The sequence below is a fragment of the Buteo buteo genome, chromosome 4 (genome assembly GCF_964188355.1).
Source record: "Buteo buteo chromosome 4, bButBut1.hap1.1, whole genome shotgun sequence".
Taxonomy (NCBI): Eukaryota; Metazoa; Chordata; class Aves; order Accipitriformes; family Accipitridae; genus Buteo; species Buteo buteo.
This window is the reverse complement of record NC_134174.1, coordinates 42641775-42663470: the sequence shown is the minus strand read 5'-3', so window position 1 is coordinate 42663470 and position 21696 is coordinate 42641775. Positions and strand designations below refer to the sequence as shown.

Below are 21696 nucleotides of genomic sequence, written 5' to 3'. Positions count from 1 at the left end.
TATCAACTTCCAGGATGTTATTTCTAGAAATCCTTGTTTGGTAAGAATTTAAGGTGGGATTTCCAAATCAAATCCAAACCAACATATTCCAGCTATGCTGAAGTTATACTATAAAGTAGCTCAATTTCACTAGCTTTTATCAGCATTGAAAACAGGAGAACACTAAGATTTTTCTTGCTTCTGGAAAAATGATTGCAGAATTATTTAATATAGTTTTCCCTGAGGGCCATGAGTAAACAATCATCGAGAGAATGAGCAAATACAAATAATACAACAGCCACATACTATCACAGCAAGATAATGAGGCAACCATGCACACTCTCTGATAGCTACCAAGAGAGACTTCCCATAATTAAATTAAACTAAATGTCAAGTAAGTTAAATCAACATCAAATCCTTAGATCCAGGGATCTACATCTTAATTAAGATTCATTTCTATTTCATATCATTCATAAAGTTTTGTTGAAAGGGGTGAATGTGGCATTAGAGATATAAACAAGACTAATCAGACTACAGTCAAAACAAATTTAATAGGACTCCTGTATAAATCCCAGTACAAGCTGTATGGCTGGCTATACTTTCCCATGCACCTTTGTTTTGTCACACAAGGGCGACAAAGGATAGTGATGTTTCCTTGTAACATTTTTTCATAAAAACTGGACAAAAAAAGGATTTTCATTGCACAGGACAATTTCTTGGGGTTTTTCCTCTTTCTTTATTTACCAGCTACCTCTGAAATGGTTAAATAAACTGAGCTAAACTACAGCTTAGTTGGAGTCACTTCAATTTGATAAATCATACTTAACATGAACATAGTGTATTGAAGCCTAAAGATGAGGGATATTACCAGGTGCATCATAGACTGAAGTCTACCCTCTTCAAATCATCGCATCTTACATTTTGCTGGGAATGAAATTAGATAGGTGGTATTCCTTCTGATTCACAGGAAAAATCTAAAATAATTATATCATTTTGATAAGCTGAGGTTCTTCTGAATACTTGGGCATTTTCAGACATGACTACAAAGTAAGGTGCGAATGGGTTTTGCCATGACTATCTATACTTCAAGGCACATCATCTTCAAAGAATTTACACATATTTTTAGGCACATGATGACAATAATAAATTCTTCTCAGTTGAACTTATTTAAGAGGGAATGGGAAAGTGTCCAGTTCCCATGTGGTACCATGTGCAAAAAGTGAGCTTTGAAGTAAAATAGACTTTCAGCCATTAAATATACTCTTTCACATGGGAGATATTTAGTTTTTACTCCTATCCCAGTAAGTTCTGCTAGCCAATGAAGAGACTATAATGAAATATCCACTTCTACCTACAACAGTGGACACCATTCTATATATTAGTTTGTAGTTTTTTAAGCTAGAAGTTTCTTAGCATATGTTGTATTATTTAACCATGTGGAAGCCATACCGTTCTAGGTCCTACATTAGATCAACCTCCCCCCTAAACATTTTACAGTCGCAACAAGCAAGAAAGCAAGGTCGAAGGTGGAAGTCAGCAATAATTTCCACTTACAAATGGGAAACTAAGGACAAGCAAGATCAGTGTTTGATGTTGCATAGCACATCAGTGGCAGCGTCAGTCCCAATTTGCAGCCTTAAGCCCCAGATACATTCTTTATATATGTAATATATACATATACACACACAGATATTCTTTTAATATGTTTATATATATAAACACATACATACGCACACACATATATACATATATATGGGAAAACTTTCTGCCAACTCAGAAACATAATAAATTTTTAGTGCTAATCAGGAATTGAAAACACAATGTTACAATATAAGCTTTCAATTTCAAGAATCTTATTAAGGGTCTACTTCTAATTTTGCCTTCCTCCTCTAATATTAAGAGTAATTAAATAAGATAGAAAAAGATAGAAAAAAGGTGAAATACAGGAGCTGGAACTGATACGATGCTCCAGCTGTTCACAAACTGGAAAATAAATAAGCTGTAATATTTAAATGAGTTCCACTGAAGATGTGAAATCAGACTGTAAAGGAAATAAACCACTATATTCTAGAAATTGCAGAGGATTCTCTAAATTAGTCCAAACAGGAAGAAATGCATGTGTGTTTTACATACTTCCAGTATCACCTGCATGCAAGTCCAAGAAAATCATCATGGAATTAGAATAGAGATTATATTTGTATTTTTTTAATGGATTCTTTTCAGTTGGAAGGATCATCCCCCTTTTCCTTACCCCTGAGTAGTGGATGGGATCAAAAAGCAATAGGGGCAAATGTGTTAAGTTTTACTGTGCAACTGGCCATGAGCCCTGCAAAGGTGTCTCAGGATCAGTGGGGCTCAGTGACGTGGGTGGTGGCTCTGTCAGCAGAGCACAACGAATGGGCATATGAACAAGCCCAGAGTAATAAGCTTAGGCTTTTTCTCATATAACCATTACTTATTAGTCTTTATTAAGCCATCAAGTATTGCCACTCTAGCAAGTCCAAACAACTACCTTTCCTCATGACACCTTCCCCATGTCCATATCCACCTGAGACAAGGAAGAGTATTTCAAATGTTTAAATATGTTCAAACTTCTTTAAGCCTTCTTCTTCTGAGTCTGGAAAATGGACAAGAAGTCTTAAAAGTTATCCAGCTTCACAGCTAGAGCTTTTTAGTGCATTTCAATCCAGAGGCTTCTATTCTATAAGCAATTAAAAAAAAAAAAAGAAGTTAAATTATTTTTTTAAAGGGAAAAAGAGAATAAAAAGAGATGAGTCATAAAAGAGAAACAATATTAAAATTGTGTTATACAGCTTAAAGAAATGTAACACCATAGAAAAAATGTAACAAAGATGGGGACTCACCTGACAGCAAAAAATCATATGAAAAGTACGAATGGGAAGAAAGAAAAGAATGAAATGTTAGAACTACATTTCTTGCAGCAAAGTAAATGAGATGTTGGAAAACTTGGAAAATATGACCAGGGAAGCACTGTCGTTAGATATTTGATGGGAACTTAGATTAGTAGAGAGGGGATAACTGTGCTGATATTTTATGACTTGAGCCCAAATCTGCAATACTTATACAATGCAATATTTCTGTCAAAGTTCTGATCATTTTGCTTTTAGAGATTCTAACATAACACTCTGCATACAATGAAATATTTGAATATGTGGTTAAAGAAATAAGCAAATAATAGTACCAGACCATACCAGTACTGTCATCATACCAGGTACCGTCATTAATTTCTTTAATGCATAGGATTTACAATAGAGGGATTCTTCCAATTTCAGTCATCTGAATGGACTACCAACTAAATCAAATGTTGAGAAAAAGATCTACAGACATAAGGAGTTTTTAAATATTTAAGCTTTATTATAAAAATAGTTTCAAATTTTCCAAGCCCTGTTGATCAAAATTAATTCTATACAATTGAAAATACAAATAAACACAAATAAAATAAACCTTAGTGTAGGAAGACAGGTTTTTCTAACTAGGGGTTGTCCTAAATATACTGCTGAAAATTAATTACTTAACTGGAATCCAAATACTATAGTTAAAATTGATTCTTTCAAATTCCTTGCTATTAAAGACTACATGACATTTAGTATTTCCATGTAAATTATAAGTTTGAAATATATTTCATTGTAATTTTTAATCACTGAAAGTTGGTGGGGAGTATTTTGTTCTTAATGTAGCAGAATACATTAGGCACCTTTATTCAGCTTCTAAGCACTAATCACTTTGCCTCACCACTCTAGGCAGAGAGCTACCCGGAAGCACCTCTGATAATCACTGCTGCAAATGAAGGTATTGATACTAAAAGAACTCCTTGACTCACCCTCCTTGTAAAACTAGCAGATTCCTCCTAGCTGTTTTGTCAACATTTCAGACTAAGCACACTGGATATCCTTTAGAGATAATATTAGACTGCTGAAAAACTAAGTGACAAGTTGCCAAGATTTTTGGAAATTTCTGTTACTTATTTAGAATAGACACCTTGTCAAAGATTTTTGCAAATTGCACAAATTATCATCCTGCCACACAGAATGATAATGGAACTATTGTTGAACAGTAGTTCCACTTTAAACAGAGTGAAAACTAAAAAATAACACATAAATCTAGTGTTCCATAACATTTACTGCTATATTATTGCTCTTACATCCTTCATTTGTGTTTTTGCACTTATGCGTTACAATATTCCACTTGATTAGAAAAATCACATATTACCTTTTCCAAATTCTCTCCGAGTTCAGGAGATAAATAGTATGCTGCTACTGCACCAAGACTATGTAATGAAAGCCATTCTAAAGACTGCATTCATGCTTCATTGGTTATTAAAACTTTAAAGTTGGGTAGTAAACATAGCAGACATGCTGCACAGAAAAACTCAGTTCAAACTGTCAGTGTCCCCATATTTGAAACAAATTGAAAGTGACTTTTATTTCAAAAAGTGTTTTTAGATGTTGCAACAACCTGAAGACTTCTGGGATATTTTTGCACATACAATTTGTGATGTAATCAATGCTTTAGCTCCATGCCACTCTTAAACATGATAGAAGAAATATAAAGATAAAAAGATATAAAACCCCTAAATATGCTTAGTAACAAGGTATAGGCAATATATAAATTTCTTAGCCAGCAAATAAAATTTAGATTCTGAGGATTACAAGCCTATTCCTCTGCTGCAGCCTATTACATTACAGAATTATCTCCCTAAAGAAGTGCAAATGTTTGGTCAGCTGGCTGACTTGAACTGGACTAGACAAGCCACCATCTAATCAGTACAGAGCATATAGACAGGCATGAGAGTATACAGTGAAGCTATCATGGCTATCTATATTGAAGAGGCAGATGAATGAGTTAAGTGCCCTAAACGATCTCTGTTTTGTTGGGATTTTTTGTGTTTTGTTTTACATGTGGTACTATTTTAACTGTATCCAATATTAAATCTGGTGTAATCTATGTATCACTGCAACACAGGATGTCAAAGGTGAAGATGACATTAAAAATGCTTTTTTATGATGAGAAAAGTAACTTAACAGTTCTTCAACTTAAATTTTCACACATGAAGGAAAAAAACCTACACAATACTCCTGCAATAAATGCCAGCAAACTGGAAACCTGAATGAGGTCAAAACCCTGACAAGGGACAAATGAAGAATTATACATCTGAATAACTGAGTTCTGCTACAATGACAACCACTAGACTGCAGAAATAGATAGCTTTGTTTAATGATGACATCAGTACAAAGACTTCTTCTGTAGAAAGAAGAGACTAATTGAAGAAGTGTACTTCACAAATTATTCAATTATCATGAAACTTTTCCAAGGCAACCAGGATTTCTTCTGAGGGCACGATTATGTTATAGCTACAGTTTGCAGGAATTACCCATTGTTGCACTAAATATTTAGAAATGACTAAACAAATTCATAGGGAACTTCATATATCAAAAGATATAAAAAGCTACTTAGTAACTCTATGTTGTTCAGATGTAGAGTTCATAGAAAATACATATTTTCGGAGGACAATTACAAGTCCTTATTGAAGTTGGTAAGTGGTTCCAACAGATGGAAAAGACCACTAATATTTCTGTCATTGTATTCAATCACAGTCTGTCAGCTAAAAAATAACAGAAAAACCAGGCAGCAAGTGTCAAAATCTCTTATTTCTTTACCACGTCAGAAGAAGAAACATCCCTAGATCATCCTTGATTCAGTTTTCCTTTTAAGTACAGTCAACAGAAGACAAATTACATAGTTCTCGCCTTGCAAATCTTTCTAGTAAAGGGGCATAGTAATTGAATAAAATATTTTGTAGCTGTTGAAGAAAGCTGATTTACCAAAAGAACATCTGTCTTCACATTAAAACTAGATTGCAACATCAAGTTGTTGCCGTGAAAAAGCCAAAATCAGGACTCAATAGTCATGGTGACTATTAAGTAGGTATTCTTCATTGCAGCGCTGGACGCACAGGGGATCACTCCTCCAAACCTGAAGTTTCCTGTTGTGGAATTCTAGGCAAATGCAGACTCAGGACCACAGCCTCCACATTCATACACATACAGTACAGAAGGTGACAGCTATTTCACTCCACTCCCACTGTGTTTAATTCACCATTAAAATTAATGCTAAAAAGTAACATACAGTAAGATAAATAAGGGACTGTTACCATAACAAAAACTAGGGGAACAAAACCAAGCTGAAGAGCATTGCAAAGGAAACATTACAAAAATCCCATTCTCCCATCATAACACAAACTCATTGTACAGGACCCCTGTCCATCCTATCATTGGCTTTTCACAACACAGTACAAAGTTAATTGTGCAATGGTAGTTTTGAAAACCTCACAGATAATCTTGGAATTTCTACATTTCATGGTTATAATGACAACTACTTGAAACCCTTACCAAACAGCTATATTATTTACAAATAGCACTAAGTTCACTTCAAGTTGTCAAGCCATAGAGGAGAATAAAATTCTTAAAGCACTCAGCAGGGTGATGCAGAAAGGTCAGCTATGAAAGTACATTAACATAGATTTGCTTTAATGGCTCATATTCCGAAGTTTTTTGAAGTTTTTTGGTTTGGTATTGGGGGTTCGGGGGTTGACTTTTTTTGGTTTTGTTTTTGGGGGTATTTTTAAAACTTTTTAGGATACAATTAATTTTTATATTTCAAAGCCTAAGAAATTACTTAAGCAGTTAAAATAACAATATTTTTTGCTTCTTCTAACCTTATTATGTTTTACACACACACACACACACACAAAAGAAACCACATCTACTGTTATGCAATAATATCACTCTTCTGTTCCAAACAAAGGTAAAACAAGAGTTTCTTGATACAATCTGACAGAACTGGCCAGGCATGCTATTTAGAGGTAACACTATTTGAAGGCAGGTTACCTTTTCCAAAAAGGCTAGCGGAAAAAAATAAAATTATAATAATGTGTCTGGGCTATAGATCCTGAGATATTTCCCCTCATCCAAGTCAGCTTCATACCAAGTCAATCAAAGTAGCCACCTGAGATACAAACTGAGACAATACTAACTATTCCCAAGTTATCCTGCTGCCATGGAAAGCTGGAAAGGGGGTATCACAGGTTTTATTTTTCAGTGCTAGGTCTCCTTCAAAATGAAAGGAACTCGTAATTCCCTTTTCCTTAGTACTACAAGACAAACAACCAAAATTTGAGATTTCTTCCCATTAGCACAACTTGGCTAAGTAGTTTTACCAACTGACTTTGCCCTTTAGTAGGGGTTAAATGACTAAGTGCAGAGTCATGAGCTTCTGAAACTGATGTAGTATAAGATCATAAAAAGGGGGAATTAAACTTTCTTTAATGATCAGGTAAAGTATTGAATTAATATTCACCTTGGACTTCTGGTATTGACTTCCTGGGTAAACTTTCAGTATAGAATTTGAGTTTGGATCTCATATCCTCTTTCCATCTTAATCGAACTAAAAGCTGTCTAGGAAAGCTTCTGTTCATGTGCCTCTGTCTTTGAAGCGCTTAGCAAAGCATATCTCTGATTTATGAGACATCATGAAAACCTTACAGTTTTTTTTATATATTTGTTTCCTAAACCTAGACAAGGTTCTTTTACTGACCTTTTTTGCCTACAGGGCATTAGCAAAACACAAAGAGCTTAAAACTTTCTGTTGTATGAGAACAGCAACCCCATTCAACATTTGTTAAGTAGGACTGATATGACAAACGAGCAGCTATATAATAAATAAATAAACATATAGAAAAACATAAATAATAAAGCCTTCACATTCTGAGCATGTATGAAAAGACAGACATATGGGGGAAGAATTGATTATATTGAGAACCTTTAGTCTTGGGTTTTTTTCTTTCTTTCTTCTGCTGGTAGATATTTCTGCCTCATATGAACTTTCAGCCTGTATATCATGATTCTGACACCATCTGTATCTTTCAGGAAAAAGAAAAAGGACTTTTTTTTTTTTTTTGCTTTTGCTGAACATTCTATGTTCCTTCCAACTAAAATCTAACCTGAGTGTTTATGTTAAAACTGAAGAATGCAAGAGAACTTTATCACTTGTTCCACGTTAATATCCAGAAGTTAGGTAACGAATCATTCTTATTATAATGAACAAGTCTTACACTAGCATATCTTGCTGGTAAAAAAATCATTTGTACTAGGTAACTGGTTTTGCTATTAGAAACAGACTCTCCTGGGAAGACAACTTTTGTCAAAGTATCTGCACCTGTAGTAGGATATCTGTAAGTACAGATATTTTAGCCATCATACTCTTGACTACTGTACTGGGGGATGGGGGAGGAAATTAATAATAAATTCAGTGATTCCAAAATGATGACTCAGTGCTCTGTGGTCACCATTCAACTGAACAAGATACAGTGGATTACTACGTTCCATGAATGGTGGTACATAACCACACAAAATGTGGCTTTGAAAAGTCAAATGTTGCTGCCTCCATCTAGAAGCAATTTTCCAGGTTGTGTCTTATGTACAGCTAACTCAGATGAAGTAGTGTTACATACCTGTCAGAATGTTAAGTTATGCCACTTCTCTTCGGTGGCATTTTATATCAGTGCAAGTTAAATTTCCAACCACAGTTTATTGGAATTATTATGTTATCAAGATAGTTCATAATACTAACAGTGGATTGATAGTCTTTTCATGTTACTATTTCAAAATACTTCTCAAAAGAAATGTTTTGCAATTTATTATGTTAATTAATACATTACCAGATCTATTGATTTTAAAAGAAAATGTTGACACTAATATAATGCTTTCCTTATAAAATGTATTACTCTTTCCAGAAGACTGGTTTAACCTGGTTAAATATGGGGCACTCTAGCACAGTAGGACAGGAGACAAAACATAATTTCATTTTTCTTTTCCAACTACCATTAATAAAGCTGAAATATGCCTCCCATGCAAGAAAGTTTTTGTTTCTAACTGATGTTTCTATTCGGTGAAATACTATGAGACTTCATTGTTGCAATGGTCACATTAAAAACATTGTTTTGTATAACTACAAAAGGAGAATATTTTCAGGAAAGGAAAAAACCCAAGTGTTAAGCTTTGCATTACAACATCACTTGATCTTGCTTTATTAGACAGCAGTACTAAAGTCTCTACATGGCCGTGTTAAAAAGTTTTCTGGAAGAATCTTATCTATTACCTAGACCAATAGGTAATACACCATGCAGTGGTAGAAAGTAAGCAATACTTCATAAAAACTTGCTTTTTTTTAACAGTTCTCATAGAGCACTGTATCTGTCAATAGACCTAATTATTTTTTGTCATTTAATTTGCAAGACTAAAATTCACCTTTATTTATTATCTAATATTGATTTATCCATGCCAGTTTAAGGGTTATCGGTATGGCAATAAAGAGAAACACCCTTACTGTCCTATGTCAACTCTTACAGGATATGCAACAGAAAAAATATGTGCAAGATGTAAATCATTAAAGCCATTCCAAAAGCACTTCCTTCCTGTGATTTCATGTCAATGCTTTTAACAGTTTAAAATGAAAAGCAACACCCTGCTTTCAACTCATTATTCATAAATAGAGAAGGAATTACTTTAAAATTAAGTTACTTGCTACAAAGTTTTCTAAAATGGAGAATCTTCAAAGCAATGTTTATTCATCCAAGTAAATAAACCTATGCATACAGTTTAAATAATTTAATATTGTGGCTAAACCCTGCTCCCACTGAAATCAACATAAGACATACGGAATCATGAGTTTGTGTTTCCTTTGCTGTCTTTTGATAATATACTTACTGAAGTACCATATGTATATATATATTTGCATCCTTGGGAGTAACTATCACACTGATCTATTTCCATATAAGCAGATTTGTACGTTTAACGGACCTTCCGTTCAGCAGTCTATAGGCAGAAAGCATGCTATTAGATAACTGTATGAGGAACAATATTTTTCTGAAACTTACTGGCTCACATTACCTTCCTACAAAAATGGAAAAAGGAACAGTTTGCTATTTATTTAATGTCATTTACCAAGGAAAAAAAGGCAGGGTTTCCAGAATGAGATATAATTAAGGCTTAGGAATGAAAATATGATTCTGTAGTCATATACATAACACAAGACCTCACTGATAAGTTTGAAAATTTTTACCAAACTTTCCAGCATCAGTTTCCCACCTTGAAAAGTAAGAGCATGGCATTCGAAAACTGAAAAGATGTCTAGAAAACTGGAAGTGCTATAGAGAACCATATAAGAACCAGAATATGTCTCCAAACACATAAGAAGTTGCTTCAGCCAAATTTTTGCTCAACCTACAACTGTTACTGCCATTAAATATGAATTGTATGTGCATATCTGGTGCTGCCAAGAAGACTTCACAGGGGGATTTTTGACAGGATTTAATTTCTGTTCAATAGCATCTGACCTTGAGTCCAGAAATTCCCCAGAGGACTGTGGCAGGCAAGTTCTTCCGCTTTGTTTTATTTTAATTCTAAAGCCTATTCATCCTCCTTTAAGAAACATCCCATACCTAGTTTTACATTAACAATATGCCTGAACATATTATTAGTCTTTAAATTTCTTGTAAAAAGGCAGATGTCTCTAGTTCTGATAAATTTTCATTTGGCTCTCTGACAGGAGCAGGCTCTTCCAAATATATTTTCATCCTTGAAAATAGAAGGCTACATCTGTCCTTAATTAAACCAGTGTAAATGTGGATTGACTGCACTAACTTCAATTAAATTACACTGATATGGACAAGACCAAAATTTGACCCAGCAGCTAGAAACAAATTTAACTTGGTGTTTTAAAATGCTTTCAGTCTTACAGTTCCTTAGATTGTTTTTTTTCCTTCTGACCTAGTTTTTGACATTTTCATAATGAACCACACTATGCAGTTTTTATTCCAAACCAGTAAGCAGGGAAAGGTGATTCCACACATTTGTCAACAATTCTGTAAGCTAAATTATGCTTTTTAGACTTTTTTCTTTTTGCTAGCAATGAAGACATGTATTTTGTTTTTACAATACATGACTGTGTTTCAGTGGCAGTTTGAGCTAACTGCTTATCATAGCAGACATATTCCTGTCACCTTTTCTTACATGGAAAGTTTAAAATTAAAATTGATTACTTCAAAATAAAAAAAAAAAGTACCAAGAACTTCTAATTTTTTTTTAATTACATTGAGCAAAACAGCTTTTCTCCTGTTGTCAAAATACTTGTCCTAGTCTAAAAAGTAGAAAACATCCAAAAACGGAGAAAATAAAGGCAATAATACTTTGCTCCTAGTACTAGATGAAAGATAAAGCAGTAAAACTAATTATATACATTCATGCTTAATCAAGGTTTCCCAAGTGAAACTCATGTTTTAGCTGAATTCTTTCTAGTCAGCTATTCATTTTTATGCAGTGTGAAACCACCTTTTCATACCTCTAAGCTGAAACTAATCCAGCATCCAAGACCAATAAAAGAGGATCAGGACGCACTTACTGTCTTCCTTTGTTATCACTTCTTTTAATGGCTAAACCAGAGTTCTTGGACTTCGTACTTTGTTAGAGAAATTGGAGGGCTTTATATCACCCACAGGAATAAAACTGTAGAAAATGCACCATTTTCAGAAATAAAAGGCATGCACATAGCTTTCTGAAGGTATAAGAGCAGCAAAGGTGCACTGCTTGCTTTTTAACCTGGGAGATGAGAGCAAGTCACAGTTTCTCAAAGCACACTTTTTCTTGTTTGTTTCTACTTATGGGTAAAGCACAAGAGATTACAGTGCATTTCAGACTAACAAATCTCATAAATGAACTGCACCTTTAAGGCTAATAGTGCCTTTTGTTGTCTTTATAGAGAGTCTGTGTGTAAGATGGTGGGTTTACTCCTTTGCCAGCTGCCCCACCCCCTGCAGACTTGGAAACAGTAAAATAGACACTATCCACCTTCTGCATTTTATTGCCTTTCAGTTGAACACAATTCTGATTATCTTCTTTAGTGGATTAGGACCCCCTACAAAATGTTTCCCTGACAAGCAATTCCCTTTCTCCTCTCTCAAATCAGCTCTCCTAGACTAGAGATAGCCTTACACTTATAGAAATCATACTTTTGTGGAGTAGTATTTAAAACAACAATCTCTGCTGCTAATTTACTCCTCTTATCCATTATAAATTTAAGATAAGAAAAAGGAGTAAGTTAAAAGACCAACTTTACAATAAAAGTGGTTAATCTGACACAGAAATACAGTTCCTCATCTGAAACAGAATCCTTGAACTGACCATTGAAACCTCCCAGTCTGGTACCATCTGACACAAAAAGAAAATATTGTCAAGATCAGAGAAAAGAAAGTACCAAGAGTTTTGAAAGTTTAAGAATAAAGCTGCTGAACCAATAATAAAAAACATTAAGTCCCTCATTTGCAATAAATGATATGACTAACCATCGGAGAACTGGTCAATTAATCTTACTGTATTTAAAATTGTATCAGGTGCTAACTATCACATCAAAACGAACAGAAGACCATGCCTTACTTTAGTACCAAGTAAACTGGTTGAAATACTTATTAAGATAAGAATAATGTAGAAGTCTAGAGAAATATGATATCATCAGTACTAACCTCCAGAGTGCCCATAAAGTAAACACAGGTCTTTGCAAATGCCTATCAAAATTCTCTCTGTAGAGTATTTTAATGGCAACTAAATATTAAATCCTCATACAGTTCAGGCTGCCATTATTTGCTGAAGAAAGCTTGGGAATCTTTAAATCTGAATCAACAATATCAAATGGTGATGCCTAATTTACTGCAAAGAGATCATGGAATATAAAAAAAAAAAAAAAATAAAGAAACCACCCCCACCCTCCCCAAAAACCACAAAACAAACCAAAACCCACACCACTTGGAACTAATTACAGTATATATTTTTTAAATTCTTCTCCTCAATTTTTCTTCTGGGAAAGACAGCATGAATGCATTCCACTACATGAAAAGTAGTATGGAAAGTGTTGAAAACTGTTCAGTTTAGCCTCTCAAAGGTCTCAAATTTCTGCTGGTCAAACAAATTTTCGTTTCAGCAATATCTTAAACTGTTTTTCTTATGCTTTCTGTGTTACTGATGAAATCCATGGAACTTCCTGACAATAATGGCATTACACTGAAGTCACAAAGGAATAAGTGAGGTTCCTGAATTGTATAACAAGTTGGGGGGGGTTAAAAAAGTTCTTTCACAGCAACAAACAGAAATGGAAACATTATTTAAACCTTCTAGTGGCTACATGCAGTTCATCGATTAACTCCATAGGTTTTTAGAATCATTTTCATATCTAATAGGTTGCTAACAGCTTCATTTTTATCAAAGTCACAAGGGTTTACTCAATGGGAACCTGAACACGTTATCAGTAAAATAAAAACATGAACTATCTGATCTCTTTATACATAGCTCTATTTAATGTACTGTATTTTATTTCACGCTGCTATTGTTTGTTTGAAAAAGCTTGCTATTCTTGATATCCTAACCTTGTAAACCATATCAGATTGTGATGCCTAATTTACAGTGAAGACACTTTATGCTAACTATAGTATATACTTTCAAAGTATTTGTATTCTATATAAATGTAAATTTATATAAACACCTAATAACACTGAAATGCCAATACTCATGCAGAGTCAGGTGTTGCTGTAATACTAAACCTTATTTAAAACAAATTTTAAACAAATTTAAAACAAAGAAGATTCCTACATACTCAGCATTGTACCTGTAAATGAGACCTAATAGCAGGTAATAAAGCTGTTTACAATTAGCATGCTCATTCTGAAAGTGCAACAAAAATGAAGATTTATTTTCCAAGCTTTTTCACACATTCCTATTCCCCAAATAATCAGAAAGACAATAAAGTAGAGAATTCCCTTATAAGTCCAAGCATCTAATGTCAGTATTCTTAACTATACTAGATAAGACAAAGCTGAAGTCTCTCTCAATCCAATGCTTACTTTGTGGCAAACCAAAAGTTTTCAAACTTCAGCCTGTGCTTATTAGTGTAATTCCATATCAGTGAATTAACTCATGATTAAGTCTCAACTAGTAATATAACTTAAGTTTTATCAAACCAGATTTAACATTTTTTTTACCACAAGATACATTCTCTTAAGGGAAATACGAAAAGATCTCACATAGGCAGGCTTTTCATTTGTAGAAGTAAAACAGTGGGTTTGGATATGCAACAGAACTGCATCATTAAAAAAATAGATCTTTCATATCAAGAGCCATCAGCTATAAAGAAACCATAAGCAACTAGTGTTGATGCCCAAGGCTCTTTCCAAAAAAGAATACATAATGAGTCTAATGGACTGAATAGCAAGGAAAAATTCAGATTGTTTATCTGTCCGTACCTATCAGGCCCAAAAGAGATAAAAAAGCAGAAGTGCAGAAAAAACCACTAAGAAAAAGAGCCTGTATAGTAAAAAAATATTTTGATACATGCATATGCCATCTTCAGTTGCAAAATATGGAAATAAAAATACTTCAGATACCGATCTAGAAATATAATATGTGTGTGTATAGGTATACATATTTATATAAAGAGGACATAACACATATTTCATAATACTAGATAGATTTAACTACATAGGACATAAATGTATTTTGGACCTGAAATGTGCATTGGAAGAGTTAAAAAAATTTTCACTAAATAAATTCCTGATTTCAGTACTTTTTAAAAGCTGATTTCAATACTTTTTACAAGCATGGGTAATTCTTTTTAATCCTGGCTTGCACAGAAACAAAGGGAGAATAGCAAGTTTAGTTACATGTTCAAAATCACCCAAGTTACTGTTATAGCCAAGAACAGAAACCATGTCAAATTTCCAGCCCTGTGCTGCATTTACTGAAGCACACTGCTCACATTATTTTTCTAGAGTGACAGAAAACGTTTCAGAAATTAAAAGTTACTGTTATGGACTGTACCATCTATTGTACGTCCTCTAGCTGATATTTCAAAGACAGGACAGTTTTCTCCCAACTAACTCCTCCAATATATTTAAGCCAGTGGCTGACAATCTTTTCCAGTCTGGAGATCTCTAAACATTTTCTATTGTACTTACAAACACCAAACAGCAACTGTAAACCTATAAACTGCTGGCTTGGTTTTCTTAGTTACTTTTCACAGCCTTCTATGACAGCAAATTGAAAACCGTCAAACAACTCGCCCAAAACAACTTTGTAATATTTACCTTGAAAGGTAATCTATAGGAAAATTTTCCTACAACAATTTTTTAGAGCTTGATAGAAAAATATCTACAGGTTTCTCAATTATCTTTCTGTTAGTGTGACATGCAAGCCCTTTATGTTCAACATGCTGATTTATGTTGCTGTTTTGTAACATGGAAGAACTTCTGATTTGCATGTACTTCATTGTTTTTGATAATATTTCACAATCCTTTAAGTATAGCAGAAAAGGACTTTAACATCTAGTCTGACAGAATGTGGCTTGATCACATTCATTGAAACAAATCCTTAGGTACAAGCATCAATGACAAAATTTGCTCAGGCCTTTGTTGAGAACAAAAAAACCCCACAGCCTTGAAAAAAAAAAAAAAAAGATGTGAATGAGCAAACTGCTATCATATATTCAAGAAAGTTCCTGCTGAATTCATCTTTTCATACCTGTGCTGGGTTTATGTACATAATACTATGCCAGCCTTTTGAGGGGTAGAAGAATGTGGCAGTTCAGCTTTGTTTACATTGCTTAGAGCAGAATGTAGAATTCTCTGATTTAGCTAAAACAACAGAACTGATTGCGCCAGAACTGATGTTCTGTTTACATATGCATGGTTGCTAAACTGTAGCATGGAGTAAAAAATGCTAGCATGCAACACTGTCCAGACAGTCTAATGACACCCAAAACACATACAGATCAACTGCCCTAACGGCATGCACTGTTGATTCTTCTAGTTCAAAATTCTCCATGTAAGGTTTAACCTTACAGTATTTGGGTTGGATAGATTTAAAAATCAAAACCAAGGAAACCAAAGCCAGAATTCCTTCCTTTTCCTGAGGAACAGATTAAAAAAAGGAGAAATCATAAAATTAAACAGCTCACAAAGATGTTGCAAACATTTTGCATTGATACTAAAATGCAGATAATAAACTCTTGCTTGTTACCAAGACACACAGCTATACCTTTCTCAAGGCACACTCAGTACCTTCAAAATGCATGTTTTGGGATTAAATATAATGGCTGACAGTAACAAAGAAAATAGTGCATCTTCATGAAAAAGCTTAGCATTCTGCTATCCTTTCCAGCAGGCTCATGACAGTATCACATTTTGTATATCAGATGGCTCACTAATCAACTCATCTTTACAGAAGTATTTTTTGCAAGATTTTACCCTGACAGGCATAAATTGTTTTTTTTAACAGTATGTAGGAGTCGCATGTTTTTCAATGAGAGGACTGTGGACATCTGACAGAACTGGATGGGTTAGTTTGCATGCAATGAAGAGCATCTGTCTACGCAAGACAGGATCAGGTTCCACATTTCACCTTAGTTTCTAATGTGGTATCCCCATTCTAGGCAGTAGCAATTACACTCTGTTTGAAATCAGGTTTTTTTTGAAGTTTGGACCAGAAATAGGGGAAGAATCAAATGATGTTTCCTCTTCCATTCTATACCTACCCTGCCTCAATTTAGTTTTGTGAGCCCCTCTCCATGACCACAGTCAGTGGTTCTATAGTTCATTAATAGGCATGGAATTACATTGCAGAAATTGCCTTTTCACCCATCTATCCTAGCTATGCTGAACAGAAGCAATCTTCACAAGACTGAAAGAAGCAGCAGAACTGCTTCAAACTTCTGAAAAGTCCCGTCCCTTCCCCTTTTGAGAAAATATTAATAGCTCTTTCCTTTTCTCCCACCTTCTCTACTCAAACGTTTCTCCTATCCTCATCCTGAGATGAAGGGAAGTGTCTGCAGCATGAAGACTCTCTTACTAGGAAGGGGGGAGCAGGACCAGTCAGAGCAGACATGCAAATTTCCCCCTTAAACTCATGCCATTTTAGTGGAGACTTCTAGAAGACACCGAGAGCTTTCAGCTTCTAGGTGAAACACATGGAACAGGCAGTTAACATTCCCCAGTTTTTACTCTGAACTTACAACTTCTTCGTCCTAGTTTCTACCATTAGATTTCCTGCTCCCTTCTCAGAAAGTCAAGTACGTTGTGTACGATTACTTCAGATTGAACCAAGCCTTCCACACCTTATCAATAGGGAGAACCGTTAAAAAAAAAAAAAAAAAATATTATCTAGGGAATACGCCAAATTAGGCTTGTGACTTCTGCACGTCAGTAGCCACCATTTTAACTGATTCTGACTGAATGGCATACTATTTTTCCAGCCACAGGACAGACATTAGACTTCCCAGGAAAAGCGGGACTTTCAGCAGCTTTAGTGGTTGTGAAGTTGTCTCTGCTGCAGCATTTGAAGCTGAAACAAAGCATTAATTACTACAGAGAGGAACCTCCAGTGCCAAAGCAGTGCACATTTAAGGAGTCATGTAAAACTAGTGAAGTCAAGTAGAATATGCTGAGAACATTTCTCAGGAAACTTGTACATATTCAAGTAACTATCAAACAACAGTTTTTAAAAAAACCCACTGAATATTTAAGAAGCAAAGGGAAACTGATTTTGATAGACAATATTTTGTATGGAAATTAACTATTACTTTTTGCTAAACACTAAAAGGGAGATTTTTAATTATTTTTTTTAACCACGAGCTTAGCAGTTTGTTCCATTTACCTCACACCTGAGAACAAATCATTGATAGCAGAGCTGCATAAAAACGTACACAGAAATACCTTTAAAAATATGCATTATCACATTGGTGTTTTGATTACAGGCACAATTTTATCAAATACACTAAATGCAAAGAGAAAAATATTAAACAAACAATATTACCAACTGCATCATCATCAGCCCTTTGCATGGGAATGGTGCCTTAAGGAGAAGCCACCTGTCTCCTCTGCTGAGCTTTGCTAATAGGCTTCATTTGCAACAGTTGTGTCCATATCTTTTGTTCAGTATCTGACTATTGTCAGTGGCCCACAGGTGGAAGGTAAATCTCCTCTGCACCACACTCTTATCATGAGGATGTAACGCGGCGTTATCAGAAGGAACACTTCTGTATTTATGTACTTTCCTTCTAGCTATATCTAAGAAAGAAGTAGCAAGGACTTTTCCTAACTTATGTTTGACATTAACAAAGGGATGGTCTTACAAATATTTTTCAACAATAAAGACTTGTATAACAGAAGTCACCCTCTGCAACAGTAGTTACCCTAAGCCAGTTTTGCTATAACTGTCTGAATACTAACCATGTTCTTGATATTCTTCAAATAATACTATTCAAAACTACACACAACATGATTTTTAAATGTGTTTGCTCTTCTTCATTTTAATGATAGAATACCACAGATACCTTAATTTAGAAAAAAAAAGGAAGTGGTAGATGTCAAAGATGTTAGCAAGGTATATTTATTCCCATTGTAGGAAAAGTTGCATGCTTTATATCAGAATAGATTCTACAACCGTGCCCATCTATCCAGAGGTCACAGAAGTCACTGCAGCACAGCAGAAAGTTTCTGAAGATAACTTTACAGTAGGTAACTGCCATGGCAGCAGCTATAAGCTCACTGAAACACCACAGAAACGGGGTAGATTAGACTACACTAAGATCTGGCTTACAAAAAGGCAGCTTTTAAAAATTAGCAATTTTAATTAAGATAAACATTTATAAATTGTGTGTGTGATGTATACACTTAATTTTCTATTTCTCCACTTTCTGAGCTAACAATTCAAATGTAAAGTTTTAAGTCCAGTCAAGTCCAGTTCTCAGTATAGTTCAGGTCACTCTTATGATAGCATGTACATCTACTTTATGCTCACCTACCCCATCTTCACACAGCAGTATTTATAACTGGTAAAATTGAGGAGAAAAAATACTATTTATGTTTGATTAGCCATACAGTTCATGGGAGACTTAACAGAAAAGAAAGTTTAAGATTGGCATATTAACACTAAAAGCAAGCTGATGGAGAAAGACTTAAAGTCAGCCACCTTTCTTCCCATATTACAGTGTCATAGCTGATAATAAAGCAACTTCTTGGTCCTAGATATTGTCTCATACTGAGTTATTAGCATGTTCTTATTTTTATTATTTTAGTTTAACCACTAATTGGTATTTGGTTTGTTGGGGGGGGGGGGGGTTGTTTTGGTTTTTTTTAGGAGACAAGATCCACTGAAATTACAGCAGTTTCACAAAACATAAGGTAGCTATCTTAAAGGTGCAGTGATAAGCAGAAATGCTACAGCTACATTGCAGAATTGAATAGTCCAACGACAAAGAAATATGTACACTAAAAGAACTTAGAACTCTCCCACAGGACTGTGGACAGAAGCCCACCCTTTGATCCAAAGCAAAAACCCTGCAAAACAATACTTGGTATTGTCAATAAAAAATAAATATTCAGGAAAAAAAAAAGGCATAAACAGAACTTAAACTAGCTGCAGTTACCACAGAAACCAGCAAGACTTTACTCAACACTTCCTACTCTATTCCATTATCATTCAGTACCTCATGAACTCAAATGGAGAAGCATTGTTCCTATTCCTATGGAAACCCTGGAAATAGCCCACATCATTGACACAGGAGATTAAAGCAATCTAGAATACATCTCTTGGATCCATTTATGTGCCGCTAATGCCTATGAAAGATTAAAAATAACTAAACAAAGTCCACTTCTCAATAGAGAGGAGCAGAATCCAAACTATACCCTATGAACAGTAGGTAAGTAACAAACATTGGCAAGCAGATTCTAATCTGTGAACAACTGCGATCAACAGATCTGAACAGTGACACTAACACACTGAAAGGTACATTCTTAGCAGCTTTGTGTACTATCTTTATACAAATGCCCTAACTTGATAAGATTATGCCCTTTATTCCTTATGACATTTCTCTTATTTGTTGACCAGGGTGAGGAAAGGGGAAATTTTATACAGATGTAATAGTATATAATCTAAAATGCATACACAACTCTTTGCACCTCAGAAGACCTAAAAAAAACCCCCAAAAACCAAATAATCTGCTACACACAGATTCAGAAATACACTTAAATCTGTTAAATAAACAAGATTCATGAATATTTGAATTATTATGTATTAAAGGTAACATGCTTCCCCATCACTCCCTTTAGACTAGATAAATGTCTCCTTTTTCTACTCTATTAATCTAAAGATGAAGAGTGAGTAAAATTTTGATCTAGTGATCAGAAGGTATGACTGCAAGCCATAAAATATGCTCCCCAGAGCAGTTCAGTTGTCTCTCTAGCACAGAGACAAATCTCTGACTGTGTTAATGAGAGATGCTTTTTAAGAAGAACAGAAAAGAATAGTAACTTTCTGTAGTCCGTTCCACTCATACAGTCTTTGGAATAGGTATGTTGGAAGATTACCCCTTCCCATTCTCTGTAATAGCTGTTTGCTGCCTGTTTGTCCAATCTATTTTTTGAACCTGTTGACACTGTCTACACAGTCTCCCTTTACAGAAGAAAAAAAAATAAATCCAGAAGCTCACTGATCTTCATATTAAAAAAACACTTTTAAAAAAATTGCTCTTAAGTTGATCTCTAACAACTTTCATAACTCACTCTTGTTTTTAGCATCTGGTTAATAACAGTTTGGCATAAATTGTCCACCAACTTCCTTTGTGAATGCTGACCATATCCCACACGAGCCATTTCTCCAAACTGAGAACTCCCAGCAATTTTTACCTTGTAAGGCAGCTGTTTTGCATCCTTCTTGCTTTTGTTGCCTTTCTCTGTCCTTTATTCTGTCACTCTTAAGATATAAAATTAAGGACTTCACACAGGACTCAAGATGGGAGTATATAAAGATTTTTTAAGTAGTAAAATTATGTCATCTCTCTTGTTCCTGACTATACCCAGAGTCAGTTATTTGAGAGAGCTATCCATGATAATGCCAAAATCTTTCCTCAGCTGTATCTACCAGTTCTGGCTCCAGAATCATGTAAGTGTGGTTTAGATTTTTTTCCCCTTGATATTTTGCCCTACTTTTACACACACTGAAGTTCATCTGCCACATATTTGCTGCCATGGGTATGACTGTGCTACTAATTTCTACACTTTGAGGTCATCAGCTCCTTTGTGTTTTACTTTCTTCATCCATAAAACAAAAATAGTCATCTGCCTTAAAAGGCAGTTGTATACTTAATTTATTAACAGCTACTTATTGTTCTGTCATCCTTAGGGACATGTAGAAAGGCAAATTAATGGTTAATGTGATTAGATAACTTAAAATCATTATAACTTCCCTGAAAAGTTTAGCAGTCCCAAATGTTCAGGTAAAATCTCATTTTTATGCTAGGAATTGGAAGTGGATTCAGTACTGAGTAGGAAAAAAAAAAAAGTATGCTTGCTCTCCTGAAACAGGATGACAGTAAACCTTGTACTGAAACTTCAGTGTATCTTTTGAAATCTTTCAATCACATCCTGAGAAACCCCAATTTTGCTTCAGCAAACTATTTTACTTGCTTATGAAAACAAGTCTTGATATGGGCCTTGGTTCAATGAACATATTAAAACAAAAACAAACAAAACAAAACAAACAAACAAAAAACCAAACCACTGAGGACATGGAACATCCTGTGGTTCCTGCCTGTGCAGTCAGA

General features: G+C 34.7%; 1 protein-coding gene across 30 annotated transcripts in view; it reads right to left on the bottom strand.

Annotated features, from left to right (window-relative positions):
• The window catches only part of KCNMA1 (potassium calcium-activated channel subfamily M alpha 1), a 529204-nt gene that overhangs the window by 352589 nt on the left and 154919 nt on the right, over window positions 1-21696 (bottom strand). Inside the window, exon 3 of one of the 30 annotated variants that reach the window (XM_075025687.1) lies at window positions 1712-2680. The exons of the other annotated variants lie outside the window; for them this stretch is intronic. Within the exon in view, the coding sequence (XP_074881788.1) occupies window positions 2651-2680 (30 nt within the window). The 3' untranslated portion in view covers window positions 1712-2650. Of the gene's footprint in view, window positions 1-1711; window positions 2681-21696 lie in introns of those variants that run through there. 30 annotated transcript variants of the gene reach the window in all.